The 23,495-nt window shown below is 44.8% G+C and overlaps 1 protein-coding gene and 1 long non-coding RNA gene across 4 annotated transcripts in view; both read left to right on the top strand.

The window, feature by feature from the left end:
• The first annotated feature begins 726 nt into the window (after window positions 1–726).
• On the top strand, window positions 727–5,751 carry LOC118499068. 2 transcript variants are annotated; one of them, XR_004901572.1, is made up of 3 exons: window positions 727–944; window positions 4,586–4,699; window positions 5,298–5,751. It is a non-coding gene; the product is annotated as an uncharacterized LOC118499068 (long non-coding RNA). The 2 variants fall into 2 exon arrangements; XR_004901571.1 differs by having other exon boundaries at window positions 4,586–5,751.
• An 11,778-nt stretch (window positions 5,752–17,529) lies between these two features.
• The window catches only part of FBXL5 (F-box and leucine rich repeat protein 5), a 34,248-nt gene continuing 28,282 nt past the window's right edge, over window positions 17,530–23,495 (top strand). The window contains exon 1 of one of the 2 annotated variants that reach the window (XM_036018875.1): window positions 17,530–17,707. In XM_036018875.1, coding sequence (XP_035874768.1) covers window positions 17,624–17,707 — 84 coding nt within the window. In that variant the 5' untranslated portion in view covers window positions 17,530–17,623. The remainder of the gene's footprint in view (window positions 17,708–23,495) is intronic. The other variant, XM_028505951.2, reaches the window with a different exon arrangement.

The raw sequence follows: 23,495 nt of genomic DNA, 5'->3' as shown, positions 1-23,495 counted from the left end.
TAATCCCAAATGAACACAATACAAATAAAAGCTGAGGATTATCTAATGTGAACGGGGTGCTGCCTGTGCATAAGCTCATTCCTGTCTGGAGCACACATGGGCAATTCTCACATATTTGATGGACTATTAACCCTGTTTCCTCTGTTCTTAATTGGATTAACTGTTAAAAGTACTAATGATTGCTGCTACATGCTACTGTGTAAAGGGAAGTCTTATTTCCCCCCAAAGGAGGATAAATTTAATGTCTGGCTCATGATCATTCTTTATTGTTTATGGAAAGTAAGCTGTAGTTCATGTTCCTTAATTACCAAGTATAACTCAAATTTTGGTTCAGAGTTTTAGAACGCAAATGATCTATCTAGATATTTTTCTCGAATGCATCAACTTTTTTTTTTCTGGGATGCAATGGTTAAAAGTTTGAGATAGCCCAGAAACAAATTTAAAAAAATGGACAAAATATGTGAAACAATTTTTTAACTCCTCGAATTTTTATTCCATGTATTTTTATTTATTTATTTTTTATTGTTGTCCTATTATAGTTGTTCCAGTTCTCTCCCGCCCTGTGCCACAGTCAGTCCCTACCCTGTTGCCCAGGTCCATGGGTCATGTATACTTGTTCATTGATTAGACCCTTCCCCTTCTTTCCTCCATATCCCGCCCCCTCTCATCGCTGTCACTCTACTCCTTGTTTCCTTGTCTCTGGTTCTATCTTGCTAGTTCGTCTGTTTTGTTCATTAGGTTCCCCTTATTGGTGAGATCACATGGTATTTGTCTTTTACCACCTGGCTTGTTTCACTTAGCATAATGCTCTCCAGTTCCATCCATGCTGTAGGGAAAGGTAGGAGCACCTTCTGAAATGATGTTTTTAAAGACATGGGCATCAAGCAATGAAGAAAGAACCTGAGATTAAGAATGTGAACTTTGAGTGCAAGGACACCAACAAGGTGAGTTCTATGATTGCTCCAGCTTACTGCCTTAAGAGCGCCCCCAGGCCATAGCACAGGGAGGGGGGACACAGGGAGAGCCCAGTGGGATCCCTGACTTGATGACTCAGTCCCATGACACCACTGTGGCTAGAATTTGCAGCAGTGCACCCCTGGGCAGAGAACTAACTGCAGAGAGGACTCAAGAAATCTGGAAAAATCTCGAGTGAGTTTTCAGGTGAGTACTGATCAGGGTGTGCAGGTGAGGAAATTACCTGAGGCCAAGGAAAGGTCCATGTAAAAGTGTTAGAAGTAAGAGTCCATCTCAGAAACGGCTGGGAATAATGGCAGTTCCCACAAGACAGACAGGAAAACATCCTTCCCATTAGGTGAAGTAGTAGAAAGGTCCGGCCTCAGGTGCGGGGAATGTCAGAGCCAGGCTGAGCACGGTTCTGTCTTACCCTGTGTTTAAAGCAAGACTGAAAGCATCAAATGGTTTCCAGGTGACTGTCCCAAAACACAGGTTTGTAGGAATACAGAAATAGCTAGTGCCAAAGAACGTGAAATGTCCGGCATCCAATCAGAGCTCACCAAAGATGCAAATAGGCAGAAAAACAGAACCATTGTGAGGACACAATGGAAACTGTAGAATATGCATGTATTACATTGTAATTACTCCATATGTTTGAAAACTTAAGAAGAGACATGGAAGGTAGACACTAAACTCTAGAGACGAAAATTATAATGTGCAAAATATAAAATGTGGTGGGACTAATCGCAGGTTTGACATTGCAGAAAAGAAGGTTCATGACTTTGAAGACATTAATAAAAACCTACCCAAAATCAAGCACAGGAAAAAAAATGGGGCTGTCAGTGAGCTGTAACTACCTTTAAGGAGGCTAATAGGCCTGTAATAGGAAACGAAGGGGCGGGGGAAGAAGTTTGAAGAAAAAACTAGAAAGTTTTTAAATTTGATACAAACTATAAAACCATAGATCTAAGATCAGTGAGCCCCAAGCACAAGCAGCATGAAACAACTACACCAAGGTCCACTGCAATCAAATTATCACTGGTAATCAAACTGAGTACCAGTGATAAAGACAAAATGAGACGGGGGAAATGGCCCTGTTTCCAAGTAAGCAGGGAACAGTTGCAAGGGTGAGAATGGTACTTCTTTTTTTTTAAAGATTTTATTTATTTATTTTTAGAGAGAGAATGGAGAGCGAGAGAGAGGGAGAGGGAGAGAGAGAGAGAAACATCCATGTGCGGTTGCTGGGGGTCATGGCCTGCAACCTAGGCATGTACCCCGGCTGCGAATCGAACTTGAGAATGGTACTTCTTTTAGAAAGCAATTCAATGGCTAAGTCAGTAGACAAACATTTACTGTTTTAGAAAGGATCCTGACAATCTAAAATTTTATGCCCAGAGGAAATATCTTTCAAAAAGAGACAAAATACTTTTTCAGACAAAAGCCGAAAATTCATTAGTGGCAGGAATGCAACATAAGAAGCCTTAAAGCAAGTCACATTTCTCAGGTAGAAGCCAGCAAACTGGTCTGTAACCTGTTACTTTACTGTCTGCAATATAAAACCAATTTCTACATTTGTAAAAGGTTACTTTTAAAAAGACCAAAAATATCGTCAAGAGATATCAAGTGCTTTATAGAGGACAAAGCCACCTCCAATTAGGAACCGCTGACTGTACCCCAGTTAAAATGCAGAGAGTTGGATTAGATTAAAAAAAAAAAAGCAAGACCCAGTTATATGCCACTTAGAAAACAGAGATTGGTTAAAAATAAGAGGAGAAACAAAGAGGTATGGTGACACCAATCAAGAGAAAGCTGAAGTGAGTATTGTTAGACAAAGTAGATTTCAGAACAAAGAATACTGCCAGGGATAAAGAATGTAAAATTATACAACCACTTGGAAAGTACTTTGGCAGTTTCTTGTAAAGTTAAACATTCGTCTATCATGTGGTCTAGTCATTCTACTCAAATATTTACCCAAGAGAAAGGAAAATATTTGTCCATGCAAAAACTTTTATAAAAATGTTCACAGCAGCTCGATTATTTCTGTAATAACCAAAAGTAGAAAGAAAACGTCGATCAACAAGTGCATAGATAAATTGGTATACAATAGAACACATACAATGACTACAACTCAACTATAAAAAGAAATACACTGAATAAATACAACATAGATAAATTTGAAAAAGAAATCGTGCTAAGCCAAACAAAAGGTGTATTCCATGTGATCCCACTTATTACAAAATCCTAGAAAGTGTAAACTCATTCACAGAGACAGGAAGGTCAGTAACTGCCTGGGTTAGACAGAGGGGGTGGGGGGCTAGCAGGTGAAGGGCTTCCCAAGGGCACGGTGAGACTCGGGATGGCGGCACCACCTGGATTCAAGATACAGTTTCCTGTGCATATGCCTTTGTGGGAACCTCACATTCTACATTTCAAATACTCGTAGTTCATTGTATGTCACTGATACTTCCGTGAAGCTTTCCTAGAAGTTTGTATCAAAAAAGTGAGATGTAATAATATCTTTAATTGGATTTCTTTCAAGATATCTTAATGTTCTCTTCCATAGGTTGGGAAAATCAGGAGAGCAAGTAATAGCTAGGGTGATTGCCACCACGACAATAATGCCTTTTGGAAACCTTGGCTTCCAAAGCCAAGGTTTGACGTTTGACGTTTAAATAAATCCCTGTAGTTGTAGAAGTCTACAGGAAGATAAATAGGAAATAAACAGGAAAAAATACTTTTTTTCAAGTTTATCTATGTAGTAGTATTTATTCATAGTTGAGTTGTATTTCATTGTATATGTTCTATTGCATCCATCAGGAATGCTGAAAATATCAGTTAAATAGGGGATATTTTTAGTTGCATACTGTGTTTGGAAATGTTTGCCAAATAATAATAGTTTTTCAATTAGAAAAAAAAATAGTCGACCAAGTAAAGTTGAATATTTAGTAAAAATAATGTTTATGTGTTCTTCAATACCTCAGTGAAATCAGTAGAATGCCTTTGGATGACAGATTTATTATATGTATGTTAGTTGATAACTATAGCAGCCAGGTATTGGGTGCATGGTGGTATTCGCTGTACCATTGTCTTTATTCTCGTGTTTGTTTGTAATTTTCCATCATGAAACATTTTTAAAATTAATATCCCCCAGCACTATGGTATCTATTATAAACCCATCTAGTTCAGTTTTGTGTGAAGTTATATTTCTACAATGTAACGATCCAGTGCTTGCCTGATGTTGCTACACATACCCAGCATTCTCCAGCCATGATGCAACTTGCTGGTGTCACATTGGAATTTTGAAATCAATGTTTGGCAATAGTGAAAAAAATGTGCTACTGTGCTGTCACTCTGTACAGTTTTTGGTTAATTAGCTGAGATTTAAATTTGTACACATCACACCTAAACATGCTGGAAGAATGTATGTGAGTCGCTTTCTGTGTCACAATATGCCAAATGAGGAGACAGAAACCAAAATATCCTAGCCAGTTTGTTTCATTGGCCATCAATCAACAGTGGCTACAGTTAATCGTGGTCTTTGTGGCAGTAGGCAGTGTCCTTGCTCAGGCTTTCAGGAAGTTGTTCTGGTATTTCCTACTGAAAAGACTTGCTGGTTTCCACCCACATGCAGGCGTGTGTGACCTGTTGACAGAAGCACCATCCTGGGCCGTTTGATTTGTGTTTAGAGGCAGTATGGCATATTTGAACAGAATGATGAGATTTTCCAGATCGACATGTCAAACAGGTGCATATAGCTATTTAGTGTGGAACTCATAAAAATATACTTTAATATGTGTTAAAACTTCCATTTTAGCCAATGTCGAATGCCTACGCAATATGCCAAGTGTTGTGCTAGGAACGTTCACATCTGTTTTCTCATACATTGCCGTAAAGGTTGAAGAACTTGGCTGCGATCATGGAGTTTTTTTGGTGAAGGACTCAATGAACAGAGAGCCTCATGACTGTAACATAAAATGCCTTTGCACTGCACCATGATTCAAATCATTAAGAGCGAGATGAAATTTTCATGATTAATAGTTGCACTTTGCAATAATACTAATATGATTTATAGTGTTGACATTAAACTAAAAAGTATCAACATTTAGTCATTTCTTTTGAAATGAAGCTTATTTAATACCAGTGAACTGAAACCCTACCAATATTCAAAACCCTAATTTATTTAGCAATTGGATGAATTTTCCCCACTAATGCCACATTGCCCAAAAGGCTGCGTTTCACGAAAACAACAAAAAATATCTATGAGAAATCTGAAAAGTCAAATCAGCCTAAAAATTTGCATGAAATAAACAAGACCGGCAACTAAACGTTTTTATTTTTTAAAGATTGTGTCAATAATGAATGAGAGACAGGCGCCAGATGCCTGACCCTCTTGCGGGTCATTGCTCCCAAGATGACCCAGAAAAGAAGGAACGGCAGTTATGCCCGAAAAGGCCACGGGCGTGCACGCCCTACCCGCTGCCCCGACTGCGCCTGCGCGCGTCCAGCGACCAGGCCTTGAAGAAGTTCGTCATGCGGAACAGCAGGGGCACAGCTGTCTGGGGCATTTCTGGGACATTTCCCAAGTGTCTCTGGCACCTGTGTGTTTGCCAAGCCGCATGTGAAACTACATGACGGCGGGAGTCGTGCCATTCACGGCAAGGTGGCGGGGATCGTTCGGTGACCCTGAAGGAGCGAACAGACCCCACCCCGATTTAGACTTGCGGGTGCTGCCGCACGACCTGCACCAAAGCCCACTCAAGGAGCTGACTCCCTAAGGACGGAAGGAAAGGTCTCCGGGAAAAAATAAAATGGAAATTGTACTTAAAAAAAAATGTGTTGACAGAACTTGGGGCAATCTGTCTGCAATTGGCCACAAGGAAAGTGACTCACCTTCCTCTTGCTTCATCCCAAGGGTGTGGCGTCTGTTTTGCACAGCTCACCGTGACCCAGCGCCCCTGCAGGGCTGCTTGGAGAACAAAGGTGTGTGCACTGTGGCTGTCGGGGTCCTAGCAGCCGCCACATCGACCTCGGCTGAGCGCCCGTGGGTTTTTTTTTCTTTCTTTGTTTAAATGTCAGGATTTCTGTGTAGTTTTGAGCTGAGAGCCAGGGGGTCACATCCTAAGTTTGTATTCCTTTCCTCAGGCAAACTTTAGTTCTGCTGAAGTGGTATGCAATTTTACTTTTTATTACATGTTTAAAAATGCTTATTGAGGCCCCAGCATGCCCACAGCCCCACGCAAGGCAACGGGGTGGCGCGGGGAGTGGGAGGAGACAAACGGCTGGGAGTGCACACCTGGAGCCTTCCCTGGGCGCACTCTGGACTTTGGATAATTTTAGATACATTTGGCAGACTGGCGAGGCGGCCCCACAAAAGGTTTGCCAGACTTACTGGGGCAGCTTACATAAGACAGAACATCCTGAGGGGAAGAGGAATGAGCTAGACCAATACTAAAACCGTGGTTGGAGTGAGTGAAGGAGGGATTCTGAGTGTGATGGGATGGCCGTGACTCACCTTTGCCCTGGCTCAGACACCTGACAGTGTATCCGATGCCCAGGGAGTAGAGGGCTCTAAGGGAGTATGTTTGAAAGCTAACTCACTAAACACACAAGGCTAAAGCAACTCTCCTTTGGGACCCCCAACAGTGTGTCACAAGAAGAAAGCAAGTCCTTACTACCTTTGCACTTAAAGCTTATGATGACGATCTTAGAGTACAGGCCCCAGAGGAAGAGTGGAGGAGACACAGTGGCTCGTTTGTCAAATCTGGGCAGCGGCGTAGCTACACTGGGAGTGCATGTTACTGAGCATGCGGGAAACATCCCCGGGGACACAGAAGTGCTTCATAGTAACGGTCAGCAAGTTCTGCTGAAGTTACAAGTTCTGCGCCTGCTGCTGGGGCAGTGAGGCCCTAAGATTCCCAGACTAATGATATTGTGACTTCATGTGTATCTGAGGCCTGGTAGGGCCTGGAGAAATATGGGTTATGTAAAGAAAAACCAAACAGTGTCCCTACTTTCAAAAAGGGCCCACATTAGTGGGGGAAAAGACACATTCATATCAATGGAAATAAAATGCAATGCATTCATCGTAAGCCGAGGTAATGCCCTAGGTGCCTCATTGAAGTGCACATACGAGTGTTTGAGTTCCATTTCTGTAAAAATCGGGGCACCATTAAATGTTTTTAACGAAGGGAGAGTTATTTATCAGATCCGTATTTTCCAACATTCCTGGCTAGTTGGTTTGGCAGAGGATTGAACATGACATTGAAACCAGGGAGACCAGCAGTTCAAGCAGAAGTCGAGTCTGGCCTAACCTGGGTCCACGTCAGTATGAGCAGTGGAGAGGGGACAAGTTAGACATGTGTAAGAGGACTACACGTCCTCCTAAATATTTAAGTGGTGGGCAGTGAGAGCTTTTAAAATAACTCCCTAATCTCCAGAGGCCGTATCATGTACATTAAAAGGTATAGACTCTTGGGCTAGCTTGCCTAGATTTGAATCTTGTCCCTGCTATTAATGGGATAGCCCTGGGCAAGTTATGTGTCTTCTCCATCTCGGTTTCTTCATCTGTAAGGTAGGGCTGATGCTAGTGCTGACACACTCCATACAGTCATTGTGAATAGACATAATTTAATACCAAAAAGTACTTAGGATAGTGCCTTGCACTCGTTTGTTTGCTACTATTATTTTAGCCAGGGCAACTAGCTAGAATAGATGGGCAGTGATAACCGTAGGTGAGGATAGCAGCTTGGAAAACTCAGAGGACCGAGAAAATGCTGAGTCCACTCTGAGACACATTGAACAGGGGGTTTCTGACACGCAGTGTTCCCTAAGTAACAGGAAGGACCGGGTTTCTTTTCTAACGCACTGTGACTGTGTTCCGGGCATTGTCGTCAACTGCTTGCCTGCATTGTCTCCGTTAATCCTCCCATAATCCTGTCTGGTAGGCAGTAATGTTTGCATTTCACAATTTCTTTAGCAGCATAGTGAACAGGTTTGTGGCTTAACAATACTGACAGAGGTCTCATTCCTCGAAGGTGCAAGAAGTTCTGACCGACGGCAGGGTATAAGAGGGAAAGTAGGCCAGCTGAAATTTGAACCCAAACAGTCCGATTCCAAAGTTGGCGTGCTGACCCACTAGAATGGTTGGAACCGTGTGAAACCTCTGACCCCTAGTATCTCTTAATATTGGAGTCTATTAAGATATGGTGTCCTACTTCGTACAGCGTTGGGAATTTAATAACAAAAATCCTATCGCTTAGTGAATGGTTACTACGTGCCAGGCCAATTATCATCATCAGTCTTTCCAATAACTCATCGAAGGCATCATAATAAATATTTTACAGCAGTGGAAATCAAGACTCAGAGATGGTCAAAACTTGCCCTCAGTGGCATAATTACTAAGCAGCAGAGGGGAGACTGGAGCTCAGGTCTGTTTATTTCTGAAGTCTATAGCAATGCAGCTTCCAAACCTAGCTGTGTTACACCTAGTGTGTTGCGCCATTGTGCTTCATAAGTGATACCGTGAGTCCCATGAACTCCACAACCAACTTACCGAGTGTGAAAAACAGTGTTAGTTATGGAAGCATAGTTAGTAACCGGAATCGTGTTTGTCAAACTTTAACGTAGGAATCACGTGTGGATTCTGAGGCCTTGTATGCAATGAAATTTCCAAGGGTGAATCTCAGAAATTGTATCTTTGGAAGGACCTGATGCGACTTTGATGGGGTTCCCGAGGACCGTACTTTGAAGAACACTGTCAGGGACGGGGCTATTTCAGGCAGCCTTGGCCTCTGCGCCCTCCGGTTGAAGTCTTACTGCGCTTGCATTGTCGGTCCATACAGCTTATTGCCTCTTAGTTACTCTTTTCAATCTTCTACCGTTAATGTAGCTGAGAGAAGCACTTAGCTAAGAACCTCGAAGCAGTGGTGTGTCCTCTGCGTCCTGTTTGGCTCCGTGTTGTTTCCTGCTCCGCAGCCCTGTGCATGGACGAGGCTCCCAGCAAGGCTGCGTGGTAGGACTTGGGTTTAGTGGAAAGTCGAGTGCGACGGCTGCACAGGAGGGCAAGGGCCCTGCCGCGTGGTGAGAAGGAGAGATCTGGCTTCGAACCTGACTCGTGCTTCTCAGAACGTTGGTCTGCTCATCCGTGGAACAGGGTCGCTGGAGCCCACCTCGTGATGTTGTGAACTAATGTGGTGTGTAGCCAGTCCTTCAGTTTCAGCACCTTATGGCTATCACTGGTGAATAGTTCACCTTGCTTTTGGAGAGGCAGATCATGGAACTATTATGCTGCATGTAAAAGGTTATCCACAGACAGAGACTGGCAAGATTAGACATGTTGAAGTCTGTAATGCTCCATGAATAATAACATTCCCTTTATTGCAACCCATCTTACGCTGACTCAGACTGGACATTCACACTTGGCCTGTATTTCACAGCCATCTCTTATTCACGGTGTCCTGCGGACTACATCAGTTTGACGCACTCTTCCCTATTCATGGGGCTAGATGGCCAGCTTGGCTGCAGCCCCAGGAAGGAACCTGAGCTCGTAAGACTCAGTGAATTCTTGATCCCCAGAAACTGTGAAACAATAAATGTTCTGAGCCACTAGGTTTGGGTATACTTTGTTATGTGGCAATAGATGCCTAGTATCATGACAAGAAGAAAAAAAAAACCCTCTATCTTATTTCAGCCGGTGACATTTTGTGTTTCTTGTCCCACAGCATCCAAATCTAACTCTGAGGCCCTCCCTTCTCTGGTTAATTTGTACAATTAACCTGAACAAACAGCTTTCAAGGAGCTGTGTGTTTGGTGCCTTACAAACAGACCTGGAGGAGCCCAGGGAGAGCAGCAGCTTGCCCAAGCTCCGCATTTCACAGGTAAAAGTGAGAGCTGATGTTCAGGGCTTCCTATGTCAGGGCATCCTGCGAGGTGTCTCCCTCATTTTATAGATGGCTGGACTGGGTCTCTACTCCACCACTTTGCTTTCCTCTTTCCCCTGTTACAGAGCACCTTTCAGGCCATTTGGTTACAAGCATACGTGGATGTTTTAACATAATCTTGCACATGGTGGAAAATATCTGTAGCATCCAAATAATCACCTCGGTAGAGATGTTTCAGGACAAGTGAGGGGAACAGGTCATAGTTAAACTAGTTACACAAAGAGATGAATAGTTGGCTGAAGGTCAAGTGCCTCTTGATGGACGTATCTGGAGGCTGGTGACTGATTTCCCATCCTAAGAGGTAAGCACATGCCTGGGACAGTCCTCTTCACTTGGCTGTAGACACGTCGTGATTACTTATCACCCCTCATCACTCTCAAAGGCGCCCAGACCTCACCTGTGCAAGTGTGCACAAAGGAGGAAACAGAAGCCCAAACTTGAAACATCTGTCCAAGGTCCCACGGGCAGGGGGACAGTGGCAGACATGGAATTAGAACTCAGCTCAATGTTGTATGTAACCAGCTGTTCCCCTTCCCCAGCCCCTAAAAAGCTGTGGGTCAATTTATGGGAATCAAAGGTCTGTAAGACACTCCTGTTTCTTTCTGCCAACACAGCTCTCAGCATTTAACATTTCCCTGGGAGTAAACTTACGGAACTAGGGATATTTCTTCATTCTGTGTTTTAGGTTTCTGAGGGTTAGTGTTCATTTGCCGGCAGGGGCCAGCAGGGAGGAAACAGCTGAGACTTCCCTGAACACTTCTGTTCCTTTTCTGTAAGCAGGAATGTAGCAACTACCTGCCAGATTTTATCATGACAATGAATGTCAGCCCGATACTTTACAGGAAGCTTATCTCGCATTTCTGTTCCAACTTGTGATCGTTTTCCTTGGTACACGGTGCGGAGAGCTGAGTCAGGTTGTTCTTGGGACCAGGCACCTTTCCCTCAGGCCACGTACGCTGACACCATGCCGTCTCGTCCGTGCAAGTCAGCCCATAACGGAGCCTTTGACTGGAAGTCTAGGAGTTGGTATTGACTTGCAATGTTTATTAACAAGGTAAATGACACACAGGTATGTTCAGGAAATCGAAGGCTCTCCTTTGTTTAGATTTTTTGCAAAGAAACATTATAAACTACTTCACACATTATTATCTCCATGTTTGCATTGAAGTAAGCCATGATCGTAGCATTATCTAAACTACTCCCCTTTAAAAGGTAATCCAAGGAATGGGACTCCTCTCCATTTGGACACTTGACAGTTTGTGGTGCCACCCACCTTCTTCCCAGTCCCCTCTGACTCCAGTTCAGAAGTTAATAGCACATATTAGGTGTTCAGTTTGTTGATATAAATTAATGACAGAGAACGGTCCTTCAGTGTAGGGTTAAGAACATGTTCTAGGCTGAGAAAGACACAGGTTTTTATCTCCCTGATTTCCTATTAACTGACTCTAGACCTTGGACAAATCAGTGATGCTCTCTCTCAACATCATTTTCCTTTTTCGTCATGTGAGAAAAACTGAACCTTCTACATACAATCGTTGTGAGGATTACACGTGATAATGTATGCAAAGCATGTATAGTGCCTGGCGCATGGTAAGACCTTAATACATTTTGTTTTGTTTTCTTCTATTTCCACCTATACCGTTTTCTTTCCTTTTTTCCTGCCCTGGCTCTGCTTTTCTTTGTCTTTTTATTTCTGTCCTATTTCCCCCTTGGTCTTTTATGCCTTTCCCCCATCTTGGCTCTCCTGTTATTCTACACCTTTGTACGTGTCCCGGCGTTTCCTTTGCTCATGTATGAGGCGTCAAGGGCCACCTCTGGGGCAAGAGCTTCCCACTCTGACAAAAGGGCACAGTAGGGAGCACCCGTGTTCCAGTCTGATGGCCTGTCCCGTTAGTCAACAAGGGGAAGCACGTGCTGCCCAAATGCAACCTTGAAGTTCTGGGGAGGGGCAGCGTCTCGCTGTGACTGCAGAGGGACGCTGAACAGGGACATGCCCAGCATGGTAGATACCAGCCCCCAACCTTCTAGCAACTCTGTGGACTTTTAAAAGAGCCGGCAGCACCTAGGCTGGGGAGGGAGACCTAGCCATGGCAAAGAAGGTCCTGGATGTGCGTCGTGTGGGAAGTGCCCCAGGGGCCTGGTGGTCTCAGGAATGGAGCGCAGCCAGAACTCAGTGGAATGGCCTCCCAGTGACAAGTGAAGCAAGCCCGTGCCAGAAGGACGGGACCTTGTGGCAGGAGAAGGAGGCGCAGATCTCTCGGCACAGGTACCGGAAGTATCCTAGGACTTCCTTAAGTGTCTGCAGGGCAGGGTGGATCTGCAGAGACTGGGGATAGTGCTGGCATCATAGAACTTATGGCAGCGAATGTTAATAAAACGGAAATCTTAAAAAAACTAAATTTGTTTTTTCAATTACAAAATTTCAGGAAAATTGTTTTTGTTAAAAGCTTGAGAAAAAAAGTAGCTGCCCCTTCCCTCAAATCAGCCACTGTCCCACCACCAAAGACAGCCATTGTCAGCATTTTGATATGTGCGTACTCTCCTACAGCCCCTTGTGAATGTATTTATCAAATGTGGTTGTCATCAGATTGTTTGTAACATATGCATTTCTGTATTTTTTTTAAAAAAGATTTTATTTATTTATTTTTAGAGAGGGGGAGGGAGGGAGAAAGAGAGGGAGGGAAACATCAATGTGTGGTTGCCTCTCGAGTACCCCCCACTGGGGACCTGGCCCACACAGCCCAGGCATGTGCCCTGACTGGGAATTGAACCCTTTGGTTTGCAGGCCACCACGCAATCCACTGAGCCATATCAGCCTGGGTGTGTTTCTGTATTTCTGACATTAAAAGTAAAATATGCTCATTTAAAACACTGGAAAGAAGATAAAAATATCATTCAAAGAAGACTTGTAAAGATTTTGCATCATTCATGTCGAGCGCTTCCTACTCATTTTTGTAAACTTGGCGTGGGTTAGACTGCATGAACAAATTTGATCCCACTTTTTTCAGTTTCCGTTCTACCATACCCACATACCGATGTCACTAACAACACTGTACCTGCCCTCAAAGGCGCTTCTGGCCCCAAGGGGGAAGTGGATGTGACCAAATGGCACTGTAAACAGAAAAGCCAGAGGCAACACAGATGTTAGAATACAATTTGGGGGTAAACATAAAATGGTTCTACTTGCAATTAGCACTGTGACTACTGATTATATATAATCAAACATTTTTTTCCTTTAATAGTACTTTTCAATGCATTTCTGATCAAATGCAATTCTGATCAATGCATTTTTGTAATTGTAAGAGCACTAAGTGGACATAGTAAAATACTAAAACTGTAGCAAATGTAAAAGGCATTTAACTGCTTTGCATCCCAGAACCCCTGCTCCCAAGTTTCTGCTGCTATTATTCTAGAAATACAGTCATAGCTCTGTCCTCCTTGGTTCAGAACTCAACCTGGTACTTGTCACATTTTGACGAGAAAACATTTTTCAGCACTCGGTGCCTGCCTGCCCCTCGTCGCACTTGCTAGACCGTGTGAGTCACGACACTGACCTGCAAGAGAAAATGCTTCATTGATTGCTGCTCACTTGCCACTTGTCGGAACAAATAACCATGAGGACTGAGGTACCACTGTGTATCTTTTTTAAAACGCAAATGAGAGCATACGTCACAAAGTGTTCTCTACATTGTTTTTATTAACTTAGTAAATCCTGGCTTCACAGCAAACATAGACTTAACTTATGCTTTTTAACAGATGCATATTTGTTTATTGAATGAATGTCTAGTATCCAGTATCTAGTATTCTACTGATTTGTTTCCAAAAAATTGTTTCCAATATTTTTGGTCATGGTTTGAAAAGTTTTATTATATTTTCACTATTTCAGTGAAAAAAAATGAAGGTAAGGGTTAAGGGCAAAATGCACGCTATACATATTTCATATAAAGTACAGTAACTTAAAGGGAAATGAAAAAAAATGTAGCATCTAGCTTTGCATTTCAACTCAGAGCCTACGTTTTCTCTTAATAATGCCATCATCCTTACTAAAAGCTCTACTGTTAATTCTGTACCAGTTGTTGATTGGCTATTGTGACCCACAGGGAGGCCCAACTCTGGGAAGAGTCAGGACTGGAATTCCAGCTGTTTTACAATAGCAACATTCTTTCATTGCTTGTTTTCACAACTAACCCCCTATTTGGGAAAGTGCTGTGTCACCCTCAAATAAACAGAGTTAAATGCCTTCGAGCTGACTTTCCCGGACCAACAACCTTTCTACCGCCCTCCGCCCTCCGACTAGAGCCGGAAAACACTGAAGAGGCCTTGTGTCATATTTTTAGGTCACCGGGGAATGAGTTGGCATCTTTTGTTTCCTCTTGTAGTATGCAGTTTTTCAGGGAGAAAGACAATGGCAAACAAGGAATCATGGATCCCCCAGGCACTATCCAATGTGTTTTCTCTGTTCTTATGCCTTATCCACTCCCCTTGTGGTGGCTAATAGGAAGGTGGTCCTTAGAATTCCTTTCCTGTCAAATACCAGAAGAGTCCGCGAGGTGATTACATGGACAACCTTGGCCTTAATAAGTTCCTGATCTGCTGTAGTTGCAATAACCTACAATAATGAGACTAAACTGATCAATGTCTTCTTTCTGGGGCTAAAGTTTAGTGTAAATCAATCACTTATCTTGTTATATTAGGTTATTAATTGCTACATTACTCAGCATATGGAGCTGATATTAACAGCTTCTTTCAAAAGAGAAGAATGACCTACAAGGCTTATTATTTATCACTTTGTTTCTTTCATTTTGTCATCTTAAACAAATTCCCTGAAATGGCCAGAGTCCAAAGTGGCTGATATTACTGTTTAGCTGACTATACATCTTCAAATTCTGGGTCACGGTGAAACTGTGGATGGACATCTTTTGCTATTCAACACCTACTTCATGGGCCCGGGTCTAGGGAGCACACGGACAAACGGCACAGACACGGAGAGGCATCGGGAAAGGAAGCCGGGCATATCGCAAGTTAGCTAAAATTAGGAAATTACCAGAATGCCATGAACTTGCCTTGTTCCTTCCTTCTTTCTTTTTAAGACTAATTTATTTATTTATTTTTAGAGAGAGGGGAAGGGAGGGAGACAGAGAGGGAGAGAAACATCAGTGTGTGGTTGCCTCTCCCACAAGCCCTCCACCGGGGACCTGGCCTGCAACCCAGGCATGGGCCCTGACTGGGAATTGAACTGGTAGCCCTTTGGTTCGCAGGCTGGTACTCAATCCACGGAGCCACACCAGCCAGGGCCCTTCTTTCTTTATTTGAAAACATTGAGTAGGAACTGTATGCTGGGCATTGTTGTCAGGGCTGAGGATAAAGCAAAACCCTCATTTTCACGTCCCCATTTATGTGGTTTTTCTACATAACTGGTGCACCTGAGGTGTGATTCCACATTCCAAGACCAGGATGAAGTAAAGAAATAGAGGGGGAATAAGGAAATGCCTCCTGGGGGATATTTAAAAAGGTACAGAGGCAAAACCCTAGTGAAAGAGCAGCACGTGAAAAGAAAGGAGAAAGGAGAGGATGAGAGACAGGGAGCAAGATATTAAGGACCTCACCTACATGCTATTACCTAAGTGTTATTCCTGTGTCCTTAGGACACACCGTGTGTAAATTACCACCTCTGCACCTCCCAGAGCTAACACAGTGCCTGGAAGCGTATTCTCACACCTGGATGCAAACGGCCAGATTATTCATCCGCTAATTTGTGGGGCCCCAGACAACCACCAGAATGCCTTCAGGACTCAGCTTGCAACACCACCACCTCAGAGTTGTGGTATTCGCTAATCACAGTTTACAGACAGGACTTGTAGGTCCAGGGTACTCTTAGGAGCAGTTCAAACGTACGTGCTCTCTTTAGTCCTCACAACCACCCGACGAGGTAGCGATTTCTCGTAGCTCGGAGCACCACAACAAAATGCCACAGACGGGGGAGTGTATAAACAGCTGAAATGTATTCCTCAGGGTCCTGGATGTTGAAAAGGCCAAGATCAGGGTGCCAGCATGGAGAGCGCCCTCTTCAGGGTTGGTCCACAGCAGCGTTACCCCCATTTTCATATGAGGAAACTGAGGTCCAGAGAAGTCACGGAGCTTAACTGAAGCTCACACCAGCAGTATCTGGCAAAACCGCAATACTGGTCAAACCCGTATGGTGTCATGACACTGTGATCCATACCGGGCACAGAAGGGGTGAAGAGGACATACCCGGTTCTTGCACCCCTGGAGTTTATAGCCATTGTCGATTGGGCACGGTCAGGAGGCTCTGGCCAGAAATACACAGCAAGGATGTATTCAAGTCTCAGGGTTTGTAAACCGGACACACAACGAGGCAAGGCCCGGAGCGTTCCGAAGAAGAAAAAACACGTGGAGCCCCGAGCTCGTACAGTACAATGTACATTCTTGAGAAGAATCCGTCCCCTGGATTGGTCCAGGATGCGTCCTGCCTCCGCCCACTGGATTCTTGTAAGCTAGCAGCTTCATTATGGCGACTCCATTTTATTTGTTCACTCTTTCCATCTAACCCTACGCCGGTTCTTGGGCTTCCCTGTCCCCCCCCCCCCCCCCCCATTTCTTTGTGTTCCTTAGTCCTCCAGCCCACCAAGTGGAAGGGGGATCGGGGTGAATGGTGCCCATAACCGGGCTCCCAGTCTCCCCGCGGGCCGGGGCAGGGCCCAGGCGACCTGTGGAAGGAAGAGAGACATTCCTCTGGGCAGTGACGTCCTCGAGTCTTTCTTTCTGAGCCGCTGCTTAAAATGGAGGGATGTGCAGCAAGGTTCTCAACCGCACTAACCTCCCTTGATGAGTCACCAGCGCCCCCCCCCCCCCCCCATGCCTTTCTGCTGTCCCTAGCCAGCCACACCAGTGCTCCAGGCGCCTTCCCGCCTCCTTGAGGCCCAGAATGTTTTCCCTCCTTGTCATTCTCCAGAATTCCATGGCCTTCCCCTCCCGCCCCAGGGGACATGGAAGGAGATGCCCACCCAGGTCCTTGGTCTCTGTGCTCCAGCCCCAGCCTCTGACCCAGGCGCCTGACCTGAGTTGCCTGCTGGGGCAGCCAGTGTCAGCCTGGTCACGTGTCACCCTCCCGCTGGGGGTGGCAGGCCCTGGGAGCCCTCAGTCCGGGTTCACCAATCACTGGGGCTCGTGGCTGAGTCTGACACCCAGATATTACCGGGAGGCAAAAGGTTGCTCGGGAGGGCCTGAGCCACACACAGCACAGTCACCCTGGCACGCGGGGCGTCAGCGCCCCCGGTGCCCAGGCAGAGAGAGCTCTGCCTGACCGCGACCATTGTGCTGCCTGCCTTGGCCTCAAGGTTTGGGGGGCTTATCGCCACGAGAGAAGCGCCGGGAGTGCCTCTAAAACGACACCCAGTCTTGTTTCATGTTGCAAAACAAACAGGAAGGCTTGGTTTCTTCCTGCGACACCCGAAGAGGGTAAGGAACGAAAAGAGTGGAGGCGGGAGGTGGAAGCTGGAGCCTCCACCGCACACCCGGTCACGTGGCCCAGGGGGGACCACATGGCGGCCGCCCGCGCGCCCCCGCGCCCCTACCGGCCCGGCAGCCCGGCGGCGCGCGCCGACGGGGCGGGCGCATGCGCAGGGGGCGCGCCGCCTCTGCCCGGCGGCGAGGGTGTCTATGGAGAGGCGGCGGCCGCGGCTGCTGAGGCAGAGGCTGAGGCAGCGGCGATGGCGCCCTTTCCCGAAGAAGTGGATGTGTTCACCGCCCCGCACTGGCGGATGAAGCAGCTGGTGGGGCTGTACTGCGACAAGGTAACGGCGGCGCGCGGGGCTTCTCGCTCTGGGCGGCGCGGGCGGAGAGGAGGTGCGGACCGGTCCCCGGGCGGCCGGGCCTGCGCCGCGCCCGCGGCTCCCGGCCCCGCGCCGGGCCGAGCGCCGCTGCGTAGCTGTCAGCGCCGCGCTCGCCGCCCCGCTCCGGCCCCGGGAGCCCGCGCCCGCGCCCGCCCCGCGGCCCCCGACGTGCCCTCGGGGTCGGCGGCGCGGCCCTCCCGGCCGGGGCCGGCTTCCCGCGGCCGCGGTGGGCCTCCCGCCCGCGCGCCCTCTCGGAGACGGGCGCCCTCGCTCCCCACCGACCTTTGGGGACTCGGGTCCGCCACCGGCGGTGGGCTTCCCCTCCGCTGGGGGCCGGCCGTTTCCGCGGTTGTTCCCTACGCCCCCCTCCCCCGCCCCCCACTATCCCCGCCCTCCGCCCGGCCGGTTAGGGGGCTCCCGAATTCTCTGCAAAAACCCATCCATCCATCTTCCGAAGCTCCAGCTTGCTCTCTGGCTCCACGGGAAGCTTCTCCCAAGTGCCCCCAGTTGGTTGTAAGCCCCAGCCTTTCCCTGGTTTGATTTGGGAGAAAAACCAGGTTTCTTGGTGTAGGAACTAGCGAACCTGCCTTCTTCGTTTGTGTGTGTGTGTGTGTGCTTTTTTTTTCTTGCAACTTTTATTGTCCAGAGCATTGACGCCTTGTAGGTTGTATCCTGAAACAGCTATTCTCTGTTGGAATTCTGTGCCTGGGCTCGAATTAAAGGGGCCTCGGAAAAAGTTGGTTTAACCGTGAGGACCTTTTTGGACTCCTAATTGGTGCAGCCTGTGCTGAACAAGCAGTTTCGTGGAGATGGTTCAGGGCCTTCTGCCGGTGACTTTATAAACAATAGTAAGATCCCACGTTTTTGTCCCTTTACGTTGGGGATGTTCTGAAAACTCCAGGCAGTTCTGTTTCCTGTAGAAATGAACCAGATGCAAAATACATTTAAACAGTCATTGTTTAAGCACAGCAAACAAGTTCTCTGAATTTTCAGAAATTACGTGGCATCAAGCAGAACCCCTGCGAGGAGAGAAGCGGGGTTCTCCTTGCCCAGGGAAGTGGTTGGAGGGCGCCCGGAGTGTTCCTGGCTAGGCCGCGCTCAGAACCAGCAATTGAAAGTGCACCCACAGCTATCCTTTCCCTCTTTTCATTTTGAAAATTAAAAAAAAAAATACCTGATTTAGATACAGGTTGAAACAGCAAGGTATTCTAGAACAGCATATCTCAACCTGGGTTGCTCGTTAGAATCACCCTAAAAGCTGCTTATAAATCCTGTTGCCTAAACCACGGAAATCGGGGTCCCTGACCGTGGGACCCAGGCGTCAAGTCGTGCAACCGTAATGACTTCTCTGCCTAGGAGGGACCGCATGTGTGACCTTGGTCCCCTGAGATTATAATGGAACTGAAAAATTCCTGTGGCCTAGCGACATGGTAGCCCGTGTCCCCAAGACATTAGTCATGTGTTTGCGGTGGTGCTGGTGTAAACACACCCACTCTGTTGCCAGTGGCGTGAAGGTATAACACGTACGATTCTGTACGGTACAGAGTACTCAGCGGTGATGATTAAACGACTCTGTTAGTCGCTGTGTATTTACTATATTATTAGTCATTATTTTGGAGTGTACTTATAAAAAAGTTTATTGTAAAACAATATGTCACGTCATGCCACATGTCTCTTGATTGCATTATTTTCTCTTGTGCTTGAATTAACCTTTTGTACAGTAACGTGCTGCACAGGCCTGTAGCCTAGAAGCAGCAGGCCGTACCACCTCGCCTAGGTGTGCAGTAGGCTGTGCTTCAGTGCTGTCTGACTGTGTGTAAGTGCCCTCCGTGATGTTCACAGCACAGCGAAATCACTTAATGGTAAATTTCTCAGAATGCTTCCCGTCCTTAAGGGGCGCATGATTGTGTAATTTAAAGCTCCTGGGCGATGCCAGTGTGCAGCCCGGGGTGAGAACTACTTACCCAGTAGAAGCATCAAGAATGGGTAATCTGTTAGTTAAGCTTAGAAACCCTGAATGTTTGGGTTAGTTTACTGTAATTTTTTTTTTTTAGCTCCTCTGGCTTTTTAACTTACTCTGACAGTATCCTTTATTTGCAACAACAACAAAAAGAATAGGGAGGTTTTTTTACTTTCTCAAAATCAAAAAGGGAAGGCTAGTGGGAACTAATGGAATCTGAAGTCTTCTCTCCATTTTAAAATGATTTGGGGAGAGGTAATGTGGTGATTGCCTGAAATTGCTGTGGAAATTTTTCTGCATGTGTACATTTCCTTAGGAGGTTTGTGGATTTCCAGATGCCTGATACTCTACTAAAAATAAGAAAGAATAACACATTTTAAGGGTAAACAATTTTCACAAAGTTAATTAATTTTGTGTCATTTCTTGGTGATTGAGAACACTAGAACAAGTTTTGAAAATACAGTGCCATTTTAAAAAACAGTATCTGAGTCAAGTAAGATTATTTTTAGTAGTTAAATGCTCCTCTTGCAATAACTAGAAAGCATTTTCAGTTTGACATATAAGTTAAAATCATCACTAATTCTGAGTTAATTGCATGTAGGTAATGAGGTTGCTGTATATATTGGTCAAGAAGGTTAATAGTCCAGTTTTCTGACCTGTGGACCAAGGTGATTTAGGGGGAAAAAAGCTGCATAAGAATTCTATATCTGGATTTCTTCTTGATACTAATATCTAATGGAACTCTTTCCTAGGTCATTGTTTGGGAGCCAGTGTGGAAAAATAAGTGTTTTATAGTGGCTGAATAGTCTTTCTTTTTTAAAAATTCTATTTATTTATTTGAGAAAAGGGAAGGGAGAAAGAGAGGGAGAGAAGAAACAGTGTGAGAGAGAAACATCGATGGGTTGCCTCTCACACGTGCCCCACCAGAACCGAACCCATTCAGGTGTGTGTCCTGACTGGGAATTGAACTGGCGACTTTTGCTTTGGCGGACAACACCCAGCCAATGGAGTCACATTGGTCAGGGTGTGGCTGAATAGTCTTGAAGTGCTATTTATTTTCATTCACTTACTCCCCCAAGTTTTGCCTTCAGTATCTTTTGGTTGCATAGGCCAGGTGTATCCAACCCAAACAGTCTGTAGTAAAACTTTACAAAATGAGAACTAGTTTATTTTTTAATCCTCACCTGAGGATATTTTTTCATTGCTTTTATAGAGAAGAGGGGAGAGAGGAAGGGACAGAGAGAAACTTCCATGTGAGAGAAAGACATTAATCGGTTGCTTCCTGTATGCGCCCTGACCGGAGATTGAACCCACAACCCAGGCATGTGCCCTGACCAGGCATTCAACCTACAATCCTTTGGTCGATGCTCCAAGCAACTGAGTCACCTAGCCAGGGCATATATTATTTTTTAAAAATTGAACAAATACAGCTTTATGAAGAATTTATTTAGTTTCCTTTGTTTTTGTACTTCTTGGCATATCTGTAAAAACTGTTACTTATTGGCATCGAGAGGACTGATTTATCTGAGAGAATGTTGAATTGACAGCTAGGAGAGGAAGGAAAAGGGAATTTAATGAGTTCTTACTACATGCTTATGTTATTACTTTAAATCCTCACAAGAGCCCTGTGAGACAAGTATTATCCCTCATTTAAAGATGAAGAAACAGACTTAGTGGTTAAGTAACTTACCCAACTTACTCAACTAGTAATTAGGGGAGCCTGAATTTTAATCTTAGGATTTTCCCCTTTCTGAAGCCCATGTTTTTTGTATTACCTTACTGGTTCTGCTGCTTATCACTAGCTATATGATTTTATGCAAAACATCTTCCTGTGGGTCACAGGTTTTTCTATACGTAGAGTTAGTTTGACCAGAGATAGTTGGTTTCCTTCATTAAGTGTAAAGTCGTCTTTGATTAAATGAAAGCATTGTCTGGCTGAGTAGGCAAAAAGTAAAGACTTATTTGCGGTAATGATAGTGATTGGGTTTTGTTATTCTATGTTCATATTTGGTTTTGAATTTATTATCTAGTATTTAAGTGACACACAACTTTTGAATCAGTTTGAAACCATACTGTAAGATTTTAGGTTGCAAAGTCCCTGAGATGGAAAGTTAGCTATACATTTTTAAAATAGGGGAGATACCATATTACTGGTTGTTACATTTGTTGGTTATGTGTATTCTATTTTACATAGGTTTTTTTTTTTCATTGAATTTGCTAGGTATCAGATTATATAAGTTAATAGGTCACTTAGGAACTTGTATATCCTACCTTAGAACATTGTTTTTCAACATATGTCTTATGACCCATTTGTGGGACATTAAATCAATTTCATGGGTCAGAAACAGCATTAAAAAACTACATCCAGGTTAGAGAAGGAAATGCTGTTTGCTGAAATTTGTTCGAAATGTTTGTGGTACGTGTGTGGTGTGTGTCTAGATTGCACTGTATTTTATGCTAACAAACGGTCATGGTTAAACACTTTTGAAAAACGCTTCTTTAGAGCAGCATTCGTCAATGCAGCATTACTGACATTGGGCCAGGTGACTCTTTGTCGTGGGTGCTGCCCTGTGCAGTTGCACGATGTGTAGCCAGATTCCAGACTTTTACCCACTAGATGTCAGTAGCACTTCTGCAGTAGTGACGTCCAAAAATGTCCCCAGACCTTGCACATTGGTAGTGGAGGTGGGGGGTGGGGGTGCGCAAAATAGACTGCCTTGGGAGAACTATTGCTTTAGAGTTGACACTCTTTCTGACAATTTACTCTGTTGGATCTGAAAAGATAGCTTTATGATTGGGATTAACATTGTATCTTGTGGAAAGAACATAGGTCACAGGGGTGTCCAACCTTCTGGCGTCTCTGGGCCACACTGGGAGAAAAAAGTTGTCTTGGGCCACACATTAAATACATTATGTCATGTAATCACACACAAAAAAATCTCATGTTTTAAGTAAATGTATGATTTTGTGCTGGGCCGTATTCATAGCCATCCTGGGCTGCATGCAGCCTGAGGGCCCCAGGTTGGACACCCCTTGGTAGAGCCATAGTGGTTTGATCTCTGTTTTCTTGTCTTCTACTTGTCTGATTTTGGGTAAGTTATTTTCTCCAAGTCTCAGGTTTTTTCACGTGTAAAATAAGAGTTATAATAACTACTTTCTAGGATTGCTGTAAGAATAATTAAAAATACTTAGTACTGTATAACATTGTAGGCCTCAGTATGTCCCAGATGTTATTAGTGTATAGGTTTATTTTTTTTCTCAATCAAATCTATATGTTTGAATAACTCTGCAGAGACAAAATTAAAAAAAAATCATATAAACAGACTTTTTAAAAGTTAAATTGTATATGCTCTGCTTATTTTTTTTAACTGCTAAATTTACTGACTTGAGTATTAGGTTAAAAACAGTTGCTTGCCCTGACCAGTGTAGCTGAGTTGGTTGAACAGCGTCCTAAAAAGTGAAATTCAGTCGCTGGTTTGATTCCTGGTCAGGGCACCTGCCTGGGTCGTGGGCCCTGTCCCCATAAATGAAAAGCCCAAGTAAGGCTTTTTTATGTTATATTCTGTGTTCTTTAAATATATTACTAAGTTTCACAGGAATCCTATGTGGTAGTTTAATATTATTAGCCTTATTTGACAGGTGAAGAAACCGAGATACAGAGCTCTTGAATGGCTTTTGCTGAGAGAGATAGAGTCACACCTAAGCAGTTTGGCTCCAGGGTAACTAACCACTATGCTGGATGGACTCTACATACAACATAGAGTCCTTTTGTATATCTGATTCGGTTTT

Source organism: Phyllostomus discolor, chromosome 1, assembly GCF_004126475.2.
Source record: "Phyllostomus discolor isolate MPI-MPIP mPhyDis1 chromosome 1, mPhyDis1.pri.v3, whole genome shotgun sequence".
Classification (NCBI taxonomy): domain Eukaryota; kingdom Metazoa; phylum Chordata; class Mammalia; order Chiroptera; family Phyllostomidae; genus Phyllostomus; species Phyllostomus discolor.
This window is presented reverse-complemented; position numbering and strand designations above follow the sequence as displayed.